The sequence below is a fragment of the Danio rerio genome, chromosome 1 (genome assembly GCF_052040795.2).
Source record: "Danio rerio strain M-AB ecotype USA chromosome 1, GRCz13ab, whole genome shotgun sequence".
Taxonomy (NCBI): Eukaryota; Metazoa; Chordata; class Actinopteri; order Cypriniformes; family Danionidae; genus Danio; species Danio rerio.
Genome location: NC_141021.1, coordinates 24,143,857 through 24,167,558, shown reverse-complemented (window position 1 = coordinate 24,167,558; position 23,702 = coordinate 24,143,857). Strand labels below are relative to the sequence as shown.

The 23,702-nt window shown below is 32.9% G+C and overlaps 2 protein-coding genes across 3 annotated transcripts in view; both read left to right on the top strand.

Annotated features, from left to right (window-relative positions):
* ldb2b (LIM domain binding 2b) overlaps positions 1-12,812 on the top strand; it is a 31,211-nt gene extending 18,399 nt beyond the window's left edge. The window contains 3 exon segments of the mRNA NM_131315.3: positions 177-230; positions 3,230-3,354; positions 9,325-12,812. Coding sequence (NP_571390.1) covers positions 177-230; positions 3,230-3,354; positions 9,325-9,561 — 416 coding nt within the window. The 3' untranslated portion in view covers positions 9,562-12,812.
* Positions 12,813-15,196: 2,384 nt separating this feature from the next.
* tapt1b (transmembrane anterior posterior transformation 1b) overlaps positions 15,197-23,702 on the top strand; it is a 36,021-nt gene continuing 27,515 nt past the window's right edge. Inside the window, 1 exon segment of one of the 2 annotated variants that reach the window (NM_001123250.1) lies at positions 15,197-15,416. In NM_001123250.1, coding sequence (NP_001116722.1) covers positions 15,227-15,416 — 190 coding nt within the window. In that variant the 5' untranslated portion in view covers positions 15,197-15,226. 2 annotated transcript variants of the gene reach the window in all.

Sequence of the window (23,702 nt, the reverse complement as noted above, 5' to 3'; positions counted from 1 at the left end):
AATAATAATACCTCCTGCTGTTCGGTGACAATAATTCCTTTACTCTAAACAGTTATTTTATTCTTCTTCTCCCTCAATTCTTTCTCTCTTTCTCATTCTTTTGCATTCTCATCATTATATGTTTGTTTCAGAATGCCTTTAGTGTCTTTTGACTGTTATTCATTTCTTCTTTTCAGTTGGACCCTCACCCAACTTCAAGACAGAAATATTTCCTTCTAATCCCAAAAAATGTATGTATGCCTATCTATGTGATTTTATCGTTAGGTATATATGCATATGTATACTGCTATAAAAAACAAACAAGAGAAATCATCGGTTTATATTTATTTTTTATCGGTTTACACTTTACACTATGTAATTTAAAAATTTATTTGATAACTTTTATATATTAAAAAAAATGTATTATTTTTTAAGAGTCCTACAATGTCCTGCATTCAAAATGTAATCAACATTTTGCTCATTATTGCACATGGCGCAAAAGCATTAAGGGCGAGTCCAAATACACTTTCGCTATTTTAAGGATGGAAAAATACGTTCTGTGCCCTAGCGCACGGTCTAACAGTGTTGTGCTTATTCTACTAATGAGTTTTGGGTGTGTTTTGAGAATTATGTGCATTAAACCAATCAGAGTCTTCTCTCCCATTCTATTTAAGAGTCAGTTGTGTCACGCCATGGTGTAATTGCTATTTACATGGCGGAAAAACTGAACGCTTCACTAGCGAAAAAACTGTTAAACAGATCATCTGCAGAGAGGATAAAGAATGAGCTTTCTCTATTCGGCCTCTTTACTTTCTCTTTCAATTTCTCTTATTCGGAGAGTAAGGAAATGGGGTTGTACACTCGCTGAAGACATTTATTAACCTACATAATTAATTTCATTTGTTGAACACAAAGATTTGTTTCAAAGCTATTTCTAAATTCAGTTCTAATTTCAAGCAAACTAATAAATGAGCAGTAATAATGAAGTGTGGTAAAAACACTGAGTTATATCCAAACACACATGCTATGCCCCATATGGTCCAAAACCTGACAGGTGAACAAATGTAAGCTTGTTTTTAATAAAACAAACAAAAAAATTACTTAAATAATAAAACTACTGCTTATAATAATGACATTATACAAAAGCATGTTGTCGTGAATTAACTGAAAAAAGCCCCCCGACTTGAAGAAGGCATGAAGGCAGTGGTTTTTATATTTATGTAGAAAATAATAATTTTTGTACCATTTTATATCTTTAAGTCTTTTTCATTTGTAAAGATATTTGCATATTGCTGCCCAACCTGTTTGTATTAAGCAATGTGTAAGCGTTTAAGTTGTATAACTGGACTTTAGACCTGCTTTCAGCTGGTCTATTAAACAGTCTATCTTAGTTCCTCAAAATACTGTAGCAACGCACCAACAATGTGCCTTAACACACCTTTTTGTCTAGGAACACCTATGAGTCTACAAAGTGGCGCAAATGGATTTGCTATTTAAACAATGTGGCAGAAAACAGGAAAATTAAGGTTGCACTGATCTGAAAATAGCAACACATCGGGGCAAACAGCTCATGCGCCTTATTGTGCCAGGTGTAGGGCCCTATATATGGCGAGTATTTACTTGAATAATGCATGATTGGTTTTTAGTAGATTTAACTGCTTAAAATACTGCTTTTAGTATGAGTAGTGCACTGTAAAAAAATCAATACATATGACTCAATTTATGATCCACGTTTGTTTACGCTTTTGAATTGTATTATGGGGCTATAATTTTTCCTCTTTTAACCTTGAAAAGTTGGAAAAAGTGACTTATAGTAATGTTTTATTTTTATATATAGTTTAAAGTGATATATTGTTTTGTTTGGTGTTTTTTATATTACAGTACAAAACCTTGTAATAAACCTTGTTATATTACGTATTTATATATTAACTAAATAGATTTTATTTTTCAAACTGTCAAAAGGTCAATAAAAGTCGTTTTGTTGAATGTTGAATGTGAGAGTGTATGAGTGTTTCCCAGTACTGGATTGCGGTTGAAAGGGCATCTGCTGCGTAAAACATATGCCGGAATATTTGCTGGTTTATTTTGCTGTGGTGACCCCTGATGAATAAGGGACCAAGTCAAAGGAAAATGAATGAATGATTGAATGGAAAAGTAGACAGAGCAGAGATCAAGGTCCCATAATGAAATTCACATCTGTAAATAAACGGAAAACACTTCACAAAATCTGTTAATCTGTTAACAGTCATTTTTACAATGTACCTATGAAGAAATTTAGTGTATATGCGCTGGTTTTTGTTCTTAGCTACAGAAGAAACAAAAAAAAAGACTCATATTCAAGTGTCATGACAACAGCAAAGCAGTTTCATGTACTCAAAAAGAAGGAAAATATAAAATGATCTCCACGCACGCACTGACATTCCCTCAGGAAATGCAAATCAGTTCCCCTCCGTAATTGTTAAAGAATATCATTAGAATATCATCTTGACCTTTGTTTATTCTTCTACCACTCTTACCATGCTGATTTCAATTGCATTGTGTTTTAAAACAAATATATAGTATGCAATGACTACTTACATTAGTCTTAAAAAGAAATAGTTAATATCTAAAATGAGAACTGCCAACACAATCTCACGGCAATTCGTAACTTTTTCATTTAGTGGCTAATTCGTATGAATTTGTACAATCTAATTCGTACAATTTAGTACGATTTGCGTATCCCCCAATGACGGTTGGGGTTAGGGGTGCGGTTAGGTGCCACGCCTCCTTTTTAAAATCGTATATTTTCGTATGACTGAAATCGTTCGAATTCTTACGAATTAGCCACTAAACTGGCAAAACGTAAAATACTTACGTTTTCTCGAGATCAGGCTGGAACTGCTCAATATTTAATCGCCCTTGAGTGGTTTTAAACCTTCATGATGTTTCTTTTTTTTTGTTGGACACAAAAAAGGAGATATTTAGAAAAAAAACTTGTTCGTCCATTGTAGGTTAAAACAAATACTATGAACGGAAATAATTAATGGTTTCAAACTTTTCTCAAAATATCTTATCTTGCGTTTAACAGAGGAAAGAAACTCGAACAGGTTTGAAACAAGGGGGTGGTGTTTAAATGATGACAGAATTTTCAGTTTTGATTAAACTATCCCTTCACCCACTTTTTCAACTGTTTTGATATATTTTTACACCACTGATGTAATGCAGTGTTGGTTGGATTTACTTTATGCTGCTTTTGTGTTTGGATTGACAGCAGAGCAAGCCAAACCACCAGCAAAAAGACGGAGGAGGAGGAACTCAGCCGGCAGCGCATCCAATAGCAGCACAGGAAACAGCAAGAAGCGCAGCCCAGCCAATAATTTCAGCCTACCCTCACAGGTACATCACAGAAAACACCCCTCAGAAGCACACAGAATTCAGAAGCGCATACTAGCATTCTACTCTTTAATATCTGTGCATTGGTAAGACTATTACCTTGGGATGAATGCTAGTATACGATTCCTAATTCAGCATAAGACTATGTTCAGAATCTATATATGGCATACTACTATGACACTCCACTATTGCTACAATATTACAATATATACTCCCTGGCCAAAATAAAATCATTTGTGAAATATTGAAAGAATTATGATTGGATCTTGATTGCAGTGATAAAAATGGCAACATTCTTTTTAATCTACCTGATAATGTGGAGCTTTTTATTACTGTCAAAAGATATACTCCAAGGTCATATTTCAGACTGGCATTGTAAATTCATCTCTAATTTTAAAAGAATGTGCTTTTTAAAGAAATAAAAAGCTACACACACTGCCTAAGTTAGGGAGAAAATAATTTGTACCAAACATATAACATATTATGAAGATATAATAGACACAGATTGCTTAAATATAAACAGTGACTGTTGGTCATTGTCTACTATGTATGTATACTGTTTTTTTTACAGTATGCTAATTTTCTGTATGCCCAAAATATTCAGCTCAACATTTCAAACAGGTAATGTCTACAGTGGCCGAGAAAGCTTAACGTGCTGCAGTTTAAGAAAACACATGCAATTACAAAAACGGCAGGCAGGAAATTGAAAAAAGATCTTCATCTGTTTGACAGCACACTTGCTGCAAATCCTCACCTGTGTTGTGGGAAAATGAAGTGCGTTTTATTAATTTGTTTGCGTTGTGAGAAAATGAAGTGCAGTTTAATAATTTGTTTGCATTATGAGAAAATGCAGTGCGTTTTATTAATTAGTTTGCGTAATGAGAAAATGCAGCGTGTTTTATTAATTTCTTTGCGTTATGAGAAAATGCAGCGTGTTTTATTAATTTCTCTGCGTTATGAGAAAATGCAGTGTGTTTTATTAATTTGTTTGCATTGCGTGAAAATGCAGCGTGTTTTATTAATTGGTTTGCGTTATGAGAAAATGCTGCGCCTTTTAATAATTTGTTTGCGTTGTGAGAAAATGGATCGTTTTTTTAATTTGTTTGCGTTGAGAAAAAGTGCAGCGTATTTTATTAATTTGTTTGCATTGTGAGAAAATGCAGTGCGTTTTTTTATTTGTTTGTGTTGTGAGAAAATTTAGTGCATTTTATTTATTTGTTTGTGTTGTGAGAAAATGCAGTGTGTTTTATTAATTTCTTTGCGTTATGAGAAAATGCAGTCCGTTTTATTTATCTGTTTGTGTTGTGAGAAAATGCAGCGTGTTTTATTAATTTGTTTCTCTTTTGACAAAATGCAGCGCGTTTTATTAATTTATTTATGTTATGACAAAATGTAGTGCGTTTTATTTATTTGTTTGTGTTTTGAGAAAATGCAGCATGTTTTATTAATTTGTTTTCGTTTTGACAAAATGCAGCACGTTTTATTAATGTATTTCCGTTATGACAAAATGCAGTGCGTTTTATTAACTTATTTCCGTTTTGACAAAATGCAGCGTGTTTTATTAATTTATTTCCGTTATGACAAAATGCAGTGCGTTTTATTAATTTGTTTGCGCTGTTTGAAAATGCAGCACATTATTTTTATATTGTTTTGGTTGTGAGAAAATGCAGCACGTTTTTTTTTTTTGTTTGTTTCTCTTTTGACAAAATGCAGCGTGTTTTATTAATTTGTTTGCGTTGTGAGGATTTGCAGCATGTGTGTTGTCAAATGGATGAAGATCTTTTCTTAATTTACTGGTGTTTTTTGTAATTGCATGTGTGACACCGTAAAATCACTGTTTAAAACCCCCATAAAAATAAGAGCAGCATACATTTTAAGAAGAGCATATTAAAAAATGTACAATGACATTTTTTCATTAAAAGATTTATTTCTACAGAAATGTATTGAAACAAAAGAAAAATAAAGGAATAGTGGCATTAATCTTTATTTTGCTATTTATTATTAATCAGTATCAAATGCTCAGTTTGAGATGCTTTAAGAACTGACATATAATCAATTCAAATAAGTTTTAAATGCCACAAACATTAATGGATTTCTTGAATTACTTGATCTTTCCATTTACAGCGTTTTATAGATGCAGCAGCATTTCTTTATTACATTACCAACGGTTAAGACATTTTTAGATGCAAAAAATTGTAAGCTAAATGTAATAGTAGTAAATATAATACCTGGATTCATTCAAGTAATTAGAACCTATGTGACATCATTTTACAATTAATATATGCATGCACATTATGTAATTGTTTTCATAAAATCACATTTTTTATGTCATTTATACAGATCTTTTTTTACGTGTTCTTTAAAATGCACTTTAGACCCCAAAAACACCATTCTCATGTAAATGATTTGTGCTTTAATTGGAAACTATGTTGTGCACTTATTTTAACGTATTCGATTTTGAACATAGTTGGTTAAATACACACTTGCAGAGAAGCAGTGGTTTACACTGAAAAGATCACATAGAAGAGATATACTGTTATAATTCAAATATAGTGGATGTGTGGATGTCTGTACACGTATGTTTGTGTGTATAAGCGTGTGTGTGTGTGTGTAAAGCAAAAACAATAACAGAGAGAGAGAGGACAGAGAGAGAGAGCAGCTTAGCAAATTAACCCATTTTATTTTTTTCCACATTGTAACAGTTTTATGCCATGTGTTATTCATTTAAACACTGTTTGTATTGTTTCTACTAAGTAACAATCAGTTTCCAGTGTGCTTGTAATTTGTAATGTTACACAATTTTTTAAATATATAGTCATTTGTGTGCTCTGAGTAATTTGTTTGTAATTGAGACTAATTAGCCGTAATTGATTTGATGATAATTAGTATTGTCCGTCTCTGGTCCCCAGCCTAAACGTGTCGCCGGGGAAACGAGGGGTGGCGGGTGGCTGGAGGCGGAGCTTAGGTAGGTGAGTGACACATGCAGACAGTTATCACGCAGCATGTGCTGTTTTAACGAGCTACTTAGCAATGCAAATTTGCTTAATTAGCACATATGTTGTTATTTAGGTGTTCTCTATCTGAAAAAAAATCTAATTAAAGACCATAGAGCTAGTATCTGGAGACAAGTTTGTGTGCATGTGTGTGTATGCGTATGGCTGCGTATTTAACAAAGATGAGCTTTCTTTTATATACGGCTATGAAAAAAAAGACACAATTGATAATGGAATCATTGTTTTATGTTTTATTAAAATGTTAATAATGTTTTTATTCTATTATGGATGTGATGAGTTTTTTTCTATATTTTAAATGAAAGTATTGTCATTTTTTGGATTGCATTTCTTAACCCCTAATGTCGCTAGTTGACACACTCAATGCTTTTTTTTAACACATCCCACAATTTCTAAAATATCAACCTCTACCAAATGGTAGATATGTCGGTTTATGGTAAAAGTGCCAGAATAATATACTATAAAAAAAATATGAAAAATATGTAGTGTAAGACCAATTTATAAAAAAAAATGGCCCGTGCAAAATCCATTCATTCGATTATGCTTTTTATTCTGGAAAATCAAGCACAAGAAAAACAGTCAATATTTTGTTTTACTGTTTATTACACACAAAAAAACTGTTATCCTGTTTATAACTCAAAATGAAGAATAAAAAAAACACAAAACAAAAATGAAATAACCATAGCATTTATTGGTTTATTATTTTGATCAAAAAAACAAAAACAAAAAAAAACAAGATTTCAATGTGTAGACGTGCACGAGATGGAGATGCCTCTTGTTTTACGCTGATTGGTCAATAGCTAAAAGGCTGTAGGACTTAAAACAAACTTCGCTTATCAACTCATACATAAAACAGGTACATATACACATATCAATTACTCGCATATATATATATATATATATATATATATATATATATATATATATATATATATATATATGCATGCAAACACTCAAATACACACACACACATATATAACTCGCTAAATGCCAAGACTCTTATAAACACTCGCATGTACCTATATACTCGATCTATGCATATGCGCCCTAAAACTCCCACATATGAATATAAACTCGATGTTTAAATTATTAATTTATTTAAATCCTACAGCGCCTCATAGTTATTAACCAATCGGCAGAAAAAGGTGCGTCTTATGCACGCCCACACGTTGAAATCTTGTTTTTTTTGGTGTTTGTTTTTTGATCAAACTAATAAAATAGTTTTTTTACTCATTATTTAGTTTTTGTTTTGTGTTTGTTTTAATTCTCCGTTTTCAGCTAAAAACAGGAGAACAGATAAGCTTAGAATAAACTGAAAAATGAAATATTGACTGTTTTTCTGGTGTTTTCTTTCCTAGAATAAATGGAATGATTGTTTGAACTGAAAATACACGGACCAAAGTCATAATCAAAATTAAACAGTTTTAAATACTAAATCATCTCTAATTTTTGAAGTATGCCATGAAATATTTTAGATTCTCATTTAACATCCTTCATGCCTCTTTGTTTTTTTTTACAAATAACCAAAATCAAGTGTAGTAGTGCAACAGGATTATGTCTGTTGGATTTTTTGGTAAACTAACAATGCTGTGTTGTGTAAACCATTATTTAAATTAGTCAACACATAGTCAACCGTTTGGTAGAGCAGTTAAAATAATGACAGTTAAAGTCATTCAAATAATAACTGTTTTAAATAATGGTTTACACACAGCATTGTTGGTTAAAAAGAAGCAAACAAACATAATCCTGTTGAACTACTACACTTGATTTTGTCTTTATTGTAAAAACAAAACAAAACAAGAAAGCTTATTAAATGAGAATCTGAAATATTTTATGGCATACTTAAAAAGGTGATTTAGTGTTCAAAAATGTTTTATTTGTGATTTATGTTTTTAAATAAATTGGTCTTACACTTCATATTTTTTGATTTTTCATAGTATAGACCATTTTGAGGAATATAAACAAAAGCAATGGCCCCAACGTATTCCTTTTTACATTTTTTAAACTTCAATAGCTTCTGAGAGTTCAAAGAGAGCCACATATTAACAAGTAATGTTATGATAGATGCTTTAACATTAAGTTATGAATGAATTGCCTCATGTTACAGTTATGAAATAACTTGTTTGATAACAAGGAGGAAATGTTTATGAGCCAATGACATCACCACATTGAAATGGTCTATATGTATTAAGCCCAGTTCTTAACCCAGAACCATAAATCAACATATCAAGGTTGATATTTTAAAAATTAGGGAATGTGTTGAAAAAAAAAAAACGAATTAAATGTGTTTAATTCGGAATTAAGAAATGCAATCCAAACATTATTTTCTTGGTGGGGTCAAAACATGCTCAACCATTTGGTAGAGCAGGCAGGCTCAGGGTTAAGAGAAATTTAGTTTAGGTCAGATTAACACATTTCTGTGTTTTTTTGATTGAAAATCATGATTATTACAACAAATATTGAATTATGAATGCTTGTAATGTGAAAATTGTCTATTGTCTATCTAAAAACACGTCTATTGTGTTGTCTAAATTAAAAGATACATGTCTGAAAACACAGCGGTTTTCTATATTTTTCAAAAAATAAAATAATAATATTAATAAGATGAAGAAAAATGCATTGCACCATCGTAGAGAAAAAGAATACCAATATCTATTCTAAATCCAGATATTCTTCAAGTGATCTTATAATTTTTTCATAGCTCTGTGTAAAGATATTCATTATCATAGACACATTTTAAACATTTCCTTCTGTATGCTTGCATTAGCTGTAGAATTCTCGAGAATAACAGCCATAAATGATTCTGCTTGTGTCCTTGTTCTCTCTCTTTCTACACCCCCGCCAATCTCTCTCTCTCTCTCTCTTTCTCGACCCCCTGTGTCTCTGTTTACATCAACTCTCTCTCTCTCTCTCTCTCTCGCTCTCTCTCTTTCTCCTTCTCTCTGTCTGTATGTTGCTGTAGGATGTGATGGTGGTAGGGGAGCCCTCTCTAATGGGAGGGGAGTTGGGTGACGTGGACGAGCGTTTGATCACACGCCTAGAGAACGAACAATATGACCCCGTCAACGGTCTCCATGACGACGGTCTCCATGACTACACCAACTCACCCACACTCGGAAACGGTGGCTCCTGGAACGGTCAGCACCCTAGCAACCAGGACAGTAAGCCTGATACCATGGCAACGCAGCAGCTGGAGTAATGTGATCTGACAGTGGGTTACTATGGCAACGGTTCTGCCAAGGGATGGGGGTATTTTCAACTGTAGAGGAGAAGCTGCTGGAGAGAAGGTGTGTGAGTGTGTGTGAGTGTGCATGCTTGCGTTTATGTTGGTGTGACATGTTTTTCCATACTTGAGACATACAGCTACAACCATTTACAACCCAAATTCTGAAAAGGTGATAGATTTTGTCAAATGCAGTGAAATGGAGAAACTGATTTGTTCATTCTTTTTAACCTGAAAAGATTTCCTCAATGTTTTCTCTGACAAATGTAAACATATTTTGTTGATATATAGCAAAATTTGATTTTAATGGCTGCAAAAATGTTGGCAAAATATTAGAGAAAAGGTTATAGCATACCCAAAAGAAACAGTCAATGATAAACTAGAGACCTGTTACTTCATGATGGTTTATGTTTGGGTATAGACCGTTTTGAGAGATGTAAACAAAAACAAGGGTCCCAACGTATTTCCTGTTCTACGGTTTTAATTTCTAGAGCTTCTGAGAGTCCAAAGAAAGCCACATATTGATAAACAATGTTATGATTGCTGCTTTAACATTAAGTTATAATTTAACTGCCTCTTGTTACAGTTATGAAAGAGTTTGATCACAAGCAGGATATGTTCATGAGCCAATGACATCACCAAAAAATCACATTCAATTACATTCACTTAGTAAAAGCACCGTCGTTTAACACAGTCTACCACTGCATCAAGAAATCCTTAAAGAAATGTATGTAAATCTTTGTTATTCAAAGTGAAAGCTATTGGTCAGTTCTGTGCAGTGTTCTGCAGGCCAGAGCTCGTATCTAGACATGGGCAGGTATAAGATACTGATGGTATGATAACCTTGGATAAAAATATCACAGTGTTTGACGGTATTGTGATTACTGCTCTGAAATATATTCTTTTTAAATGTATAGGTAAAGATATTTTGGAGCAGCATTTCAGGCTAAATAATTCAAATGAATCATTAGCCCCTTTCACACATACAGACCTTTCCGGAAAATCACTGGCAATTTTCTGGAAAGAGATTATGTGTGAACAGGCCCTTTTTAAAAATACCGGGAAATTTGTTCCAGGAATTTCCTGGAAAGAGAAGTTGTAACATTGCCAGAATGCTGTGCTGTGTGAACGCAGAAGAAAGATTGCCGGAAAGAGTACGGTCATGATTAGAATGTACTGACGTGAGACGTTTACTCTAGCCAATCAGAACATTTATACGCATTCACGTCTGCGCTGTTTATGAAAATAAAAGCCAGATGACGTTTCAATGTTCTTTCTTAATGCCAACTGTGGAAAAGATTATCGATAAAAGTCTTATAAGCCGCTGTTTGTTTACTTTCAAGCTCTGCTTCACTTGCTTGATGCGTGTGCACGTGAAGCAGCCGGTGAGCGCCAGCACACACACATATTATGCACCATCAACCATCAACAAAAGCCCGACCCCTTCTCTGTTTACAAATACAAGCGCAGCCGTTTAGAGCTCATTTCTGGTTGATGATGTCAGAATTTACCGGTATTTTGGTACGGATATGTGAATGGTCTTTTTCAGAAAAATTCCAGAACATTTTTGCCCATGTGAATAGCATTTTTTTAATTTACCGGCAATGTTGTTCCGGTAATTTTCCGGAATTTTACCGTTATCACTGTTTGAAAGGGGCTATTGACTTCTGCTGTCTCCATTTGTATCAAAAACACAGATTTCATTGCAATTTAAAATTGCATCTTTGGATATCTTTTCTGCTAGAGATACTGGTGTCCTAAAAACAACACAAAAAAACATAAATAAATTTTTTTACATATACTATAGGAATGGTATAGCAGAAAATGTTGGCGGATTTAAAACCTTGACTTTTTCAAACCTTACTATACCTTGAAAATGGTTATCATCCCATGCCTACTCATATCAGAGTAACAGAGTGGACATGTGTGCTGGGGTCAGATAAGTCCACATTTCAACTTGTTTCTGAGGAAAAAAAACAGACGATGAGTTCTCAAACACTAAACACAGCATCCTGACTTTAATGATTGACAGATGAAAAAATCAAACGTCTGTCATGGTATGAAGAGTGGCAGAGCATTGGCATGGGCAACTGTGCCACAGTAATATTGAAATTGAGGCATATGTTGGAATAGCACAGAGAATTTACTCACCGAACCTTTTTTTAATCAGTCACTGGGGCGGTACCTTTTTAAAAGGTATATTTTTGTTTCTAACTGGTCCTTAAAAAGTACATATTAATACCTAAAATCACAAATGTGTACCTCGAAGTAACTTAGAGGCGCAAAGTTTAACCTTTAAAATACAAAAGTGAACCTTAAAGGTACAAAAGTCTACCCTGGAGGTACTAATGTTCACCAGTATGGTACAAAAATATTTTGTACCATTATTTTTGAGAGTTTAGAAGATTTTTAACCAAATGCATGGTCCAAAGTGATTCATATAATGGCAGTCAATGGTTACTTTTTTTTTTAGATTAAAAATAAACACATACAAACAGGTCCAAATTAATAAGCATGGCTCCTGATGACAAAACTAAGATCTTACGAAATCAAACAATCAGTTATGTACAATATTATTAGCTTCCAGAGCCTGAGCAAACCGTGCAGTGCAATGATTTAGACTTGTTTGTATTAGTTTATTTTTAATCAAAAAATTGGGTGACCATTGACTTGGCATTAAACAAAGCACCGAGGACCACATATTCAGCTAAAAATCTTCTTGAATTTTTTCCTGAAGCAAAAAGTCACCTACATCTTGGATGAGTTTATTTATGTAAATTTGTTTAAATTAACTGTAAATTTTCATTTTTGCGGTAACAATGCCTTTTAAGATGACTTTTTTATCGATTTGTGCTTGGACAACATGAAGGAATTTAGGTAATTTATTAGTTTTTTACACATTTAAGTGGATTGAACTTAAAAAATTTCACTTGATCCAAAAAACTCAAGAATTGTTTTTGTTTCAGCTTATTTTTAGATCAGTTGAACAAACAGCAAATGTCATTTTGAGAGTTCAGGTCTCAGTTTTCTGCATGTGATTGACACCATGTGACACCATGTTAAACTTGTCCCCTCTGTACCAAATTGCTTGTAGTGTGTTGCAGCCGTCTTTAAACAAGGTTAAACACAGGTTAATGAGAATTAACAGGTCAAATTTGTATTTATTTTGTTGCATTTTAAAAAATATCCCAGCTATTTCAGAGTTGATGTTGTAGTTTAAGTATTCAGAAAGAAAGAAAAAAGCCTAAAAACAAACACTGCAAGCCTTGTAAATACACAGATCTATCAGTTCATTTCATATCTGAATTTTTCAGCCCTTTTTTAAAGCTTGGTGGATGTCTCGGCTTCATTCTGTACCGTACTGTTTGGTTTCCCTACAACTTAATGAAAAAAAGGTCCCATTGTGAACGCTATTGCGTAAACGCAGATATCTTTATTGCTGTAAAGTTTAATGCATAATGTAAAACACATGCAGATTTGTGATGTTAGTTGTGTATTTTATGTATTGTTTTCAATAATTTGCATTAATAAAATGTGTTTGGTTATGATATAACATCTGTTTTGTTATTAAAATTATGGTAAGCATTTAAATAATAATTAAGGGAAACTTTTTATTACTGTAAGAGAAAAAAATCTGAGTTATATCAAAGACTTCTGCTTAACTAGGATAGGTCATTTTAATCTCAGGCTGAGTGGGGTGAGGTTTTAATTTTTGCTCCTCCTCTAATTTTCCCTCACAGCAAACTAACGGTAAGAGTGGCATGAAACTGACATCATCAGATGGACTGCAGAGTAGAAAAAGTTGGCCAAAATGTTTTTAAATATGCTAGATGCCATGTTGTTGATGTGCAGCTCAACAAAATATATCTGTTAAATGTTAAATATAATCAATTTCAATTTTCAAATATTTTAAATAATAAATGTATATATTTATTTATTAATCTGATTAACCATTTAGTTGAATAATTTAACATAAAATTTTTAATACAATTCATTCATTCATTCATTTCGGCTTAGTCCCCTTTTTAAACTGGGGTCGCCACAGTGGAATGAACCACCAACCATACACACACATTCACAAACATACACTACGGTCAATTTAGCACATGTCTTTGGACTTGTGGGGGAAACCAGAGGAAACCCACGCAAACACGGGGAGAACATACAAACTCCACACAAAAACGCCAACTGACCCAGCCGGGGCTCAAACCAGCGAGCTTCTTGCTGTGAGGCAATCGTGCTACCCACTGTGCAGCCCAGTACAATTCACAGCATATAAAAACATGAATTTGTAGAAAAGGTTTATATGTTATGTTTGTATATCTTTTAAAAATGCATTAAATTTCGAATATTTTTGTTTGTATTAAATATAAACGTATATATTTGTATTGCTTTTAATGAACCTGATTGTCAAATAAACCTTTAAAATGTACGTAGACTGTTATACTTAGGATGTAAATTAATAGACAAAATTATTTAGCAAAATTATTTATTTATTTTAATTATTTATTTATTATTTAACTACTTAATACAAATGGGTTTTACACTCCTAAAGCACAGCAACCCAATATTGGGAAATAAAACTTTGAATCTTACTCCCCCTCTAGTGGTCAAACGTGGTACTTGTAGATCGCAATACACTGTGTGTGTGTGTGTGTGTGTGTGTGTGTGTGTGTGTGTGTGTGTGTGTGTGTGTGTGTGTGTGTGTGTGTGTGTGTGTGTGTGTGTGTGTGTGTGTATATATATATATATATATATATATATATATATATATATATATATATATATATATATATTCAATAATGTCAGTGAAATTCAAATGTTCAAATATTTGATGATTAGGACAAATAAAGACTGTATTACAGAAACAAAATAAATAAAAATTGATTAACATTATATAATATTTATAATTATGAAAAATATATAACCGAAAGAGTCAAATAAAAAAACAGCTTAGATTAAAATAAATTACAAACTTCATTAAAACATACAATTAAGTAAGAAATAATGAGTAATATATTTTTTTAAATAAATACAAATGAAAGAGTAAATATATACAGACCTATAATATAAAAGCACTTTCGCCTCAGAGCAAGAAGGTCGCTGGTTTAAGTCTCGGCTGGGTTAGTTGGCGTTTCTGTGTGGAGTTTGCATGTTCTTCTCGTGTTCGTGTGGGTTTTCTTCAGGTGCTCTGGCTTCTCCCACAAGTCCAAAAACATGAGGTACAGGTGAATTGGGTAGGCTAAATAGTCCGAAATGTATATGTGTGAATGAGTGTGTATGGTTGTTTCCCAGTGATGAGTTGCAGCTGGAAGGGCATCCGTAAAACATATGCTGGATAAGTTGGCGGTTCATTCCGCTGTGGCGACCCCAGATTAATACATGGACTAATGCGAAAAGAAAATGAATTAATAATATAATATGATATATTAAATAAATAAATATTATTAAATCTTTATAATATACATTCACTTTGGCTTATAAAATAAATCATATTATTGAAAAAAAAAGTAAATATCTTGTATTAGGATGAGACTAAAAAAACCTGCCTCGTTCATGAACTCTACCAGTAGCATTATGGGAATTGTAGTCATGTGTAGTGACGTACGCGTGACGCCTGAATGTTGTGTCTGTGGGGAAGATGGCGGACTCGGTAGCGGCTGGGCTCGGGGACGAAAACGAGACTGAAAATGAGGACAAGGAGAAGAAGAAGCGACTCTTTAGTGGCGTCAAAAAGATGGAGAAACAAGCCGCTGCATCAGACGTCACAGAAACGCTGGGATTTTACGAGAGGAAGGCGAAATGCAAAGACAGAAAGACCAATGTGTCAGGTAAGAGTGACAGCGGCTCTGAGCTCTCAAACCCACACACTGTTTCTCAGCCTCGTGAGTTGTTTACATAGCGTGTATGGGCAACATAATAAGTACGTTAAGGATTTCAATGTGCGATTTAAACGTTACAAGAAGCCAACTAATGTCTAGGTAAGCAGCTTATTTCAATGCTTGTTTTGACACAGACACGCATAAAGCTCAAGGCATCAATAACGTTATACTGTCTGAAGCATCATCAGCCTCCGGAGCGTATTTACCTTTAACGAGATCAGATAGTTTGGCATCTGTGGCTTTATTTAAGGTAATGTAAATACCAGTGTGGCTCATGTGACATTCAGCCGCTATAATGCGACTAACTTTAGAAGCATGAGTATCAAGACAGCTGATCAGGTGTAAAGTAAAAGATGTAAATTAAGATCTAAGCTCAGCTTCTTCCGCCGAGCTTTTTGCATTTACTTTAGAATTGAGTTAAAGTTTGTTTTATGTTCACATATTCAGAATTTCTTAATAATATAATTTCAGAAAAGTATTATTTTCAAAATCTAGTGAAATCACAATAGCAGCCAGTGATTATGAAAGTACCACATTGTTCACAGTCAAATAAATAGTACCTAGTGCAGACATTGAGGTAATGATGCTGCAAGTGTTAAGGTTAAACCTGGTGTGTCGCCATAGATGTGTTTACTCAGGGTTGCTTAGGAACAGTAATTCTATTTGCATTATGTAATGCAATAATATGTACATTTAGAAATACAATTAATCGTTGATTTAAATTTAAAATCCGTAATTACATGTAAATAATCACTGATATGTTAATGAGGTAAGTACACACTAAAAATAACATTTATAGATCCCTTTAAAGCAGGGGTGACCAAACTTTTTCTTACGAAGAGTCAAAAATCCAAACTTGATTAAGGCTTGTAGGCCAAAGGTAAACATAATTGCCATGGCTAATTTCTTAATTTATTTAATAATGTTTAGAAATAACTAGAAAACATTGCTATATGTTAACTAATACATTTTTAAAAACATTTTATAATAAAACAAAACAATCAAATGTATAACAGAATTACACTAGTTTTTACCTTGATTTGCTCACCGATGTCTTCTGCATTGTCCTCTATTCTTTGAGTGACAGTATTTACATTTTTAAAAATCTGATTCGTTAACAACATTTAATTGAAACATTTAATTTGAGTTTTTTTTTTTTTTTGTAGTTTAGGAATAAAATACAAAAAAGGTTATGTCAAATTAGAAATTATAGTCTCTTTGCTAAAGGCATTTGCCACCATCTCCATCATTCTCACTCTCCCCTCAGATGGGATGGTTACATTGGGCCAACTTTAGCCCATGGACCCTACTTTGGGCATCTCTGCTTAAAAAGGACAGTATACTCCAAAATAAAAAATTTACTCCTCTCAACAAGTGTTTTCAAACCTTTATGAGTTTCTGTATTCTGTTGAATACTAATAAATATACGTTTAGGAAACCTAAAATTTAGATAAGATTAGATTAGATTCAATATTATTGTCATTACACCTGTACAAGTACAAGGCAACGAAATGCAGTTTAGGTCTAACCAGGAGTCTAATAGCAGCAAGTGCAGGATATAAAGTGCAATTATAGAAAACCTGTGGGTAATATTTACAGATGGATTTACTATAAACATTGTATACAAGTTGTATTAGCTATGAACAGACATTAGCAATAGATAAATATATGTACAGATTGCTATTAATAATCAGAAGATTGCCAATAGATGTGAAAATAATTACAAATGTATATGTACAGTGGGTATGTACAATCTAAAATTAATTGAATAATATAAAAATGTAGCTTACTTCTGAATATCTTTTTTTATGTGTTCAACAGAAGAAAGAAAGTCAAACTGGTTTCCAATTTATAAAGAATGAGTAAACGATGACAGAATTTTTAGCTTTTTGTAAACTATCCTTTTAGCTATGTCTACTTGCATTAATAATAGTACATTTGATCAGTTGATTAATGTTATTAGGTAGCAGTTTAACACACTTAATATGAATTGGAATTTTTAATTTGATCCACATATAAGATCTTAAGATCTGAAAATATTTAATAACAAAGAACTGCTACTCGTATTCCTAAAAATAAAATGATCTTTAGTGCTTATAGTTATTATTATTGAACAAACCCTGCAAATATTCACAAGACAGAACAGACGATGGGACTGTGGTAAACCCTACAGTAATTTAGTGTGAGTATTTTATTATGTGAGGTTACGCAAAGATAATGCTACTAAAATTACAGAGGCTTTTGCTTTACACAAAACAGATGCAAAGGTTTTCCAGACTATGGTTGATGAGGGAACTACAGTGATAATGAAAACCTAATAACTAATTTTTTTAGTTTGTATATATATTATGTAATAGATTGTTAAATGATTAAAATACCTTAATCTTCAAATCTGTATTTTACATGACATACGTTTGTAACAAAAACACAGAGTTAGAACACGGAACATTTCATGACCCACATCAGAAAATCTAACTTATGACTTGTTAAACTATTTCAAGTAATAAATTAATCTTCTTATAAAAGATTTTGGTAACACTTTAGAACAATGGTCCATTAGTTCATGTTAGTTGATGTATTTACTGAAATTAAATATGTATAATTTTGTATAGCATCAATTAATTGTAGTTCAATAGTAAATATATTAATTAATCGTCCATTATTGTAAAGTGTTTCCATTATTTTACATGAAATAAGTTTGTTTAACACCTTCAGACCTGAATTATGTTTCAAGTTTCAAAAAAATGTAAAAGTTCTTAAGGCTCCTATAAATGAGACCAAATTTTAATAATAAAAATTCATTACCCTTATAACAATATACAATGCAATACTTTCTCATACGCATTTGTACACAGCACCTTATAACTTGTAATTCATAACAAATCTGTACAACTCAACATCCAGAGCTTTGTGACTAATTGCATCTCTGTTTAATACTTTAAATATAAATATATATCATTTTCTTTTTGGCTTAGTCCCTTTATTAATCCGGGGTCGCCACAGCGGAATGAACCGCCAACTTATCTAGCACGTTTTTACGCAGCAGATGCCCTTCCAGCTGCAACCCATCTCTGGGAAACATCCACACACACTCATTCACACACATACACTACGGACAATTTAGCCTACCCAATTCACCTGTACCACATGTCTTTGCGACGTGTCTGAAGAGCGAGGAGGGATCTGGGGCTGAGAAGAGTGTGCGACTTATTTGAAGACTGGAAGGGAGCGATTTCCGGGAGATTATCACTCGTTTGCGGACATTATGAGTCCCGAAAATGCATAGAGATTTATTTATGCATAGAGATTTATTTATTTATTTATTTTTCTTATTTTTTTTGTCCATTTCAATGGACATCCGGTCAATTAATTAAATGTTTAAAACAAACTTCAATCTTCATATTCCTCATCACTCCACATAATGTTAACAACTTAGATATTTCCATCTAAAATATGCTCAAGAGCTTCAAGATCTGTGTATTCTGCACAATAAATTGTTTCAGTAATGAATTGGTACATCAATATAGTTTTTTTAAAAATAAAGTTCAATCATCATTACTGGAGATTTGATTTTAGTAACAGATCTTGAACCCAGTGTACATTTTAATGGACAGACATATTTGAATAAAATCCTGATCTAAAGCTTGCAATGTTACCAAAGAAGTAACAGAAAAGTAACAGAACCATTGAGCTAGTTAGAACACAGAACTTTTTATGACCCACTTCAGAAAATTGAACTTGTTATTCATTGTTAAATTATTTCAATATTACATTAATCATCACATAAATATTTTTCCATCAAATGTTTGTTTAAAAAGCAAAAAAAGGTAACTAGAACACGATCGCAAGAGACCAAAGTTCAACCTCATCAACCTTTTAAATGGACAAAAAATGTAGCGGAGAGTTTTCTCTGTTTTCCCTTTTGCCAAAGGTCTTGTTGTCAAATGCTTTTATAGGCTTTTAGTGTCATGAGCTCTGATAATAAAATAAAAGATTTGCTACTTATGGATGTTTATTGAATGATGCATGATTTGAAGCATTTTGTTATACAACTCCAATACAGGGCACTTACACGCACAGGAGATGTTGTTTTCTCTCTTTCCCTCTCACTCTTTCGCTCCACACTGATTGTTTGTTTTCCCTTTCACTGTGTTCATCCTCTAGTTTATCCTTCTCTGTTACTGTTAAAAATAGAAAGGACTGTTTGTTAAGCACAAAACACATTTGCAGTGTGAGCTGTTTAACTCGGGACACTTTCTTGCTCTTATCACCACACGTTTGGCCTTAGGTCAACTCAAACATACTCTGAAAAAGACTAGGACTTTCTGTCCGATGAACAGAACATTTGTCACTGCTCTACTCTGTTGTAAATCAAGTGCATTACCGCAACTATTATAGATGAAGACAAAAGTATTAGTATAGAACACTCAAAAAGACCTTTTGCTGTTTTGTTCAACCATACTCATTTAAAACAAGCTGAAACAACACTAATGTTGTGTTATTGTTAATATTGTTTTTTATGTTTTATGTTAAACTTAAAACTTAAATTTGTAAAAGCTAATAATTTAACTTAATTCCTTCATGTTTTTTCAACACAAATAGATTTTTTTTTTTAACCCAGCAGTTTTTGCAGTGAATAAAATGTTGTTGTTTTTTTTCAAAGATTTTACAAGTGATGATTAACAGGGCAAGAACATTTCCTATTATATTTAACTTTTGGGATTTTTATTTATTTTAGTCTGGATGGAATTACCCATTAAGTTAAAACAGATCTCGCAAAAGTTTTCCTTAATTCCATAATTTAAAGTTAGAAAAAAATAATAAATGGCAGTATATCAAAGAATATTGCAATATATTTGAAATCACAATACCTTTGTAAAGTGATAAAAGTATCTTGATAATTATCATATCATGTCAGCGCTAATAGCCTAGTGGATAAGTGCGCCGACCATAGACTGTAAAAGATATGGACGTAGTATCCATGACGTCACCCATAGGTTTCTGAAGAGCGCAAATGAACCATCGTGGCCAACCGTCGCCATTTTGTTCTGGCGTCATCGCACCCTCTGGGGTGACCAAATAAGGGCAAAAAGGTGGAACGTCAGTGGAGCTACAAATGCCTGCTAGCATTTTGCTTAGACAGGCTTTTCTTTGGGAGAAATGCTTAATACTTTATTACCTGCATATCGTTTGTGTTCTGACCACATGTGCTTGCTTGTATACTATAACTAAAGTATTTAGACATTTAAAAACACTGTTGTAATACATTGAGCCACTAAGCATTGTTCTTAGGACTTTTTTCTACGGGAGGAAAATGCGAATAACTTTCAAACACTGCCAATATAGAAGTACTATATATATATATACACTTCAAATATACAAGGCATTTTCATCCAGGCATAACACTGTATGACAACGTTTCATAGCCTACAGCTAATCAATCTGTCAGATTCTGGAGTGCATTAAATTTTTAAAGAAAATTATAAATGATAAATGATCGTAAATCATGTTTTAAAAACAAATACATAGATATGGGATATAAGTATATAATTTCACTCACCTGGGGAATGGAGGCAACTTGAATGGTTTTTGAACACAATTAGGTGCACACAGCATACCATATTATCTGATAATTTTAGGAAATAATTCCAAGAGGCAATTGACTGTATAAAGCCACATAAAACAAAACAAAAATACGATGTATATGTCGAGTTCAGCGGCTAATCAGCCGGAATCAGCTGAGGTGACGAGACAGCGAGCAGCGAGACCTAGCTGTTACTCAAGTGGCCACACCCTTAATTATACAGACTTAATAAAATTTTATAAAAATGAAACAGATGAGTTATAAAAAAATTCACCCCCTCACAGTTGTCATGAAGGGTAATAGCTATATGCACCAAAACCATCTTTTGTACCAGGCTGTAAACATGTTTTTATCAGCTGTAAAATTGGCCAATTTACCATTACAGTCAGTGAACATCTAGAATGAATTGCAGTTTCAGTTCCCTCTGTATTGGCTTCATGAGGGAGAGCGGGAGGTTGCCACTTTGCGCCAACATTTAGCACCATAGTGCTCACGGTGATCCGAGTTCGATTCCTGGCTCGAGGTGTTATGCCGATATTATTATTATTATTATTATTATTATTATTATTATGCCGATCCATCCCCTTTTTCCGCTCCTAATGCTATCCTGTCTGTCCTCCACTATCCTATCACAACAAAAGGTGAAAAAACCCTAAAAAAGAATTATATATATATATATATATATATATATATATATATATATACACACACACACATATATATATATATATATATATATATATATATATATATATATATATATATATATATATATATATATATATGTGTGTATATATATATATATATGTATATATATATATATATGTATATATATATATATATATATATATATATATATATATATATATATACATATGTATATATGTATATATATATGTATATATATATATATATACACACATATATATATATATATATATATATGTATATATATATATATATATATATATATATATATATACACACATATATATATATATATATATATATATATATATATATATATATATATATATATATATATATATATATATATATATATGTATATATATATATATATATATATATATATATATATATATATATATATATATATATATATATATATATATATATATATATATATATATATATATATATATATATATATATATATATATATATATATATATATATATATATATATATATATATATATATATATATATATATATATATATATATATATATATATATATATATATATATATATATATATATATATATATATATATATATATATATATATATATATATATTTACATTTAGTCATTTAGCAGACGCTTTTATCCAAAGCGACTTACAGATGAGGACAAGGAAGCAATTTACACAACCAAGAGCAACAATGAATAAGTGCTATAAGCAAGTTTCAGGTCTGTAAAGTCTAAGAAGGAAAGTATTAGTAGTATTAGTATATATATTTTTTTTTTGTACAGTTAGTGTGATATTCAGAGAGGCAATTACAGATTAGGAAGTGTAGTGGAGACTAAATAGTTGAGTTTTTAGTCGTTTCTTGAAAGTAGCGAGTGACTCTGCTGTTCTGATGCAGTTAGGGAGTTCATTCCACCAACTGGGCAGATTGAGCGTGAGCGTTCGCGAAAGTGATTTCTTCCCCCTTTGGGAGGGAACCACGAGGCGACGTTCATTCACAGAACGCAAGTTTCTGGAGGGCACATAGATCTGCAGAAGCGAGAGCAGATAAGAAGGAGCAAGGCCAGAAGTCACTTTGTAGGCAAACATCAGAGCTTTGAATTTGATGCGAGCAGCAACTGGCAGCCAGTGCAAACGGAGTAGCAGCGGAGTGACATGTGCTCGTTTAGGTTCATTGAAGACCACTCGTGCTGCTGCATTCTGGAACAGTTGAAGAGGCTTGATAGAGTTAGCTGGAAGCCCAGCTAGTAGAGAGTTACAGTAATCCAGTTTGGAGAGAACAAGAGCTTGAACAAGAAGTTGAGCTGCATGTTCAGATAAGAAGGGTCGGATCTTTCTGATGTTATAGAGTGTGAATCTGCACGATTGAGCAGTTCTAGAGATGTGGTCAGAGAAGTTTAGTTGGTCATCAATCGTTACTCCAAGGCTTTTCACCATTTTGGATGCAGTAATTGTTGCCCCGTCCATCTGGATTGAAAAGTTATGGTGTAGAGTCGAGTTGGCAGAAACTACAAGCATTTCCGTTTTTGCGAGGTTCAGCTGAAGATGATGATCTTTCATCCAGTGTGAAATATCCAACAGGCAGGCTGAAATGCGAGCTGGAACCGAGGGATCATCAGGATGAAAAGAGAGGTATAGCTGGGTATCATCAGCATAGCAGTGGTAGGAGAATCCATGTCTCTGGATGACTGGTCCTAGAGATGATGTGTAGATGGAGAAGAGAAGTGGCCCAAGAACAGAGCCTTGAGGTACCCCAGTGTTTAGATGCTGTAGGTTGGACACCTCACCCCTCCAAGACACCCTGAATGATCTGTCAGTGAGGTAAGATCTGAACCATTGTATAACAGTGCCCGCAACGCCCAGTGACTCGAGCGTAGATAGCAGGATCTGGTGGTTGACAGTGTCAAAAGCAGCTGACAAGTCCAGCAAAATGAGGACTG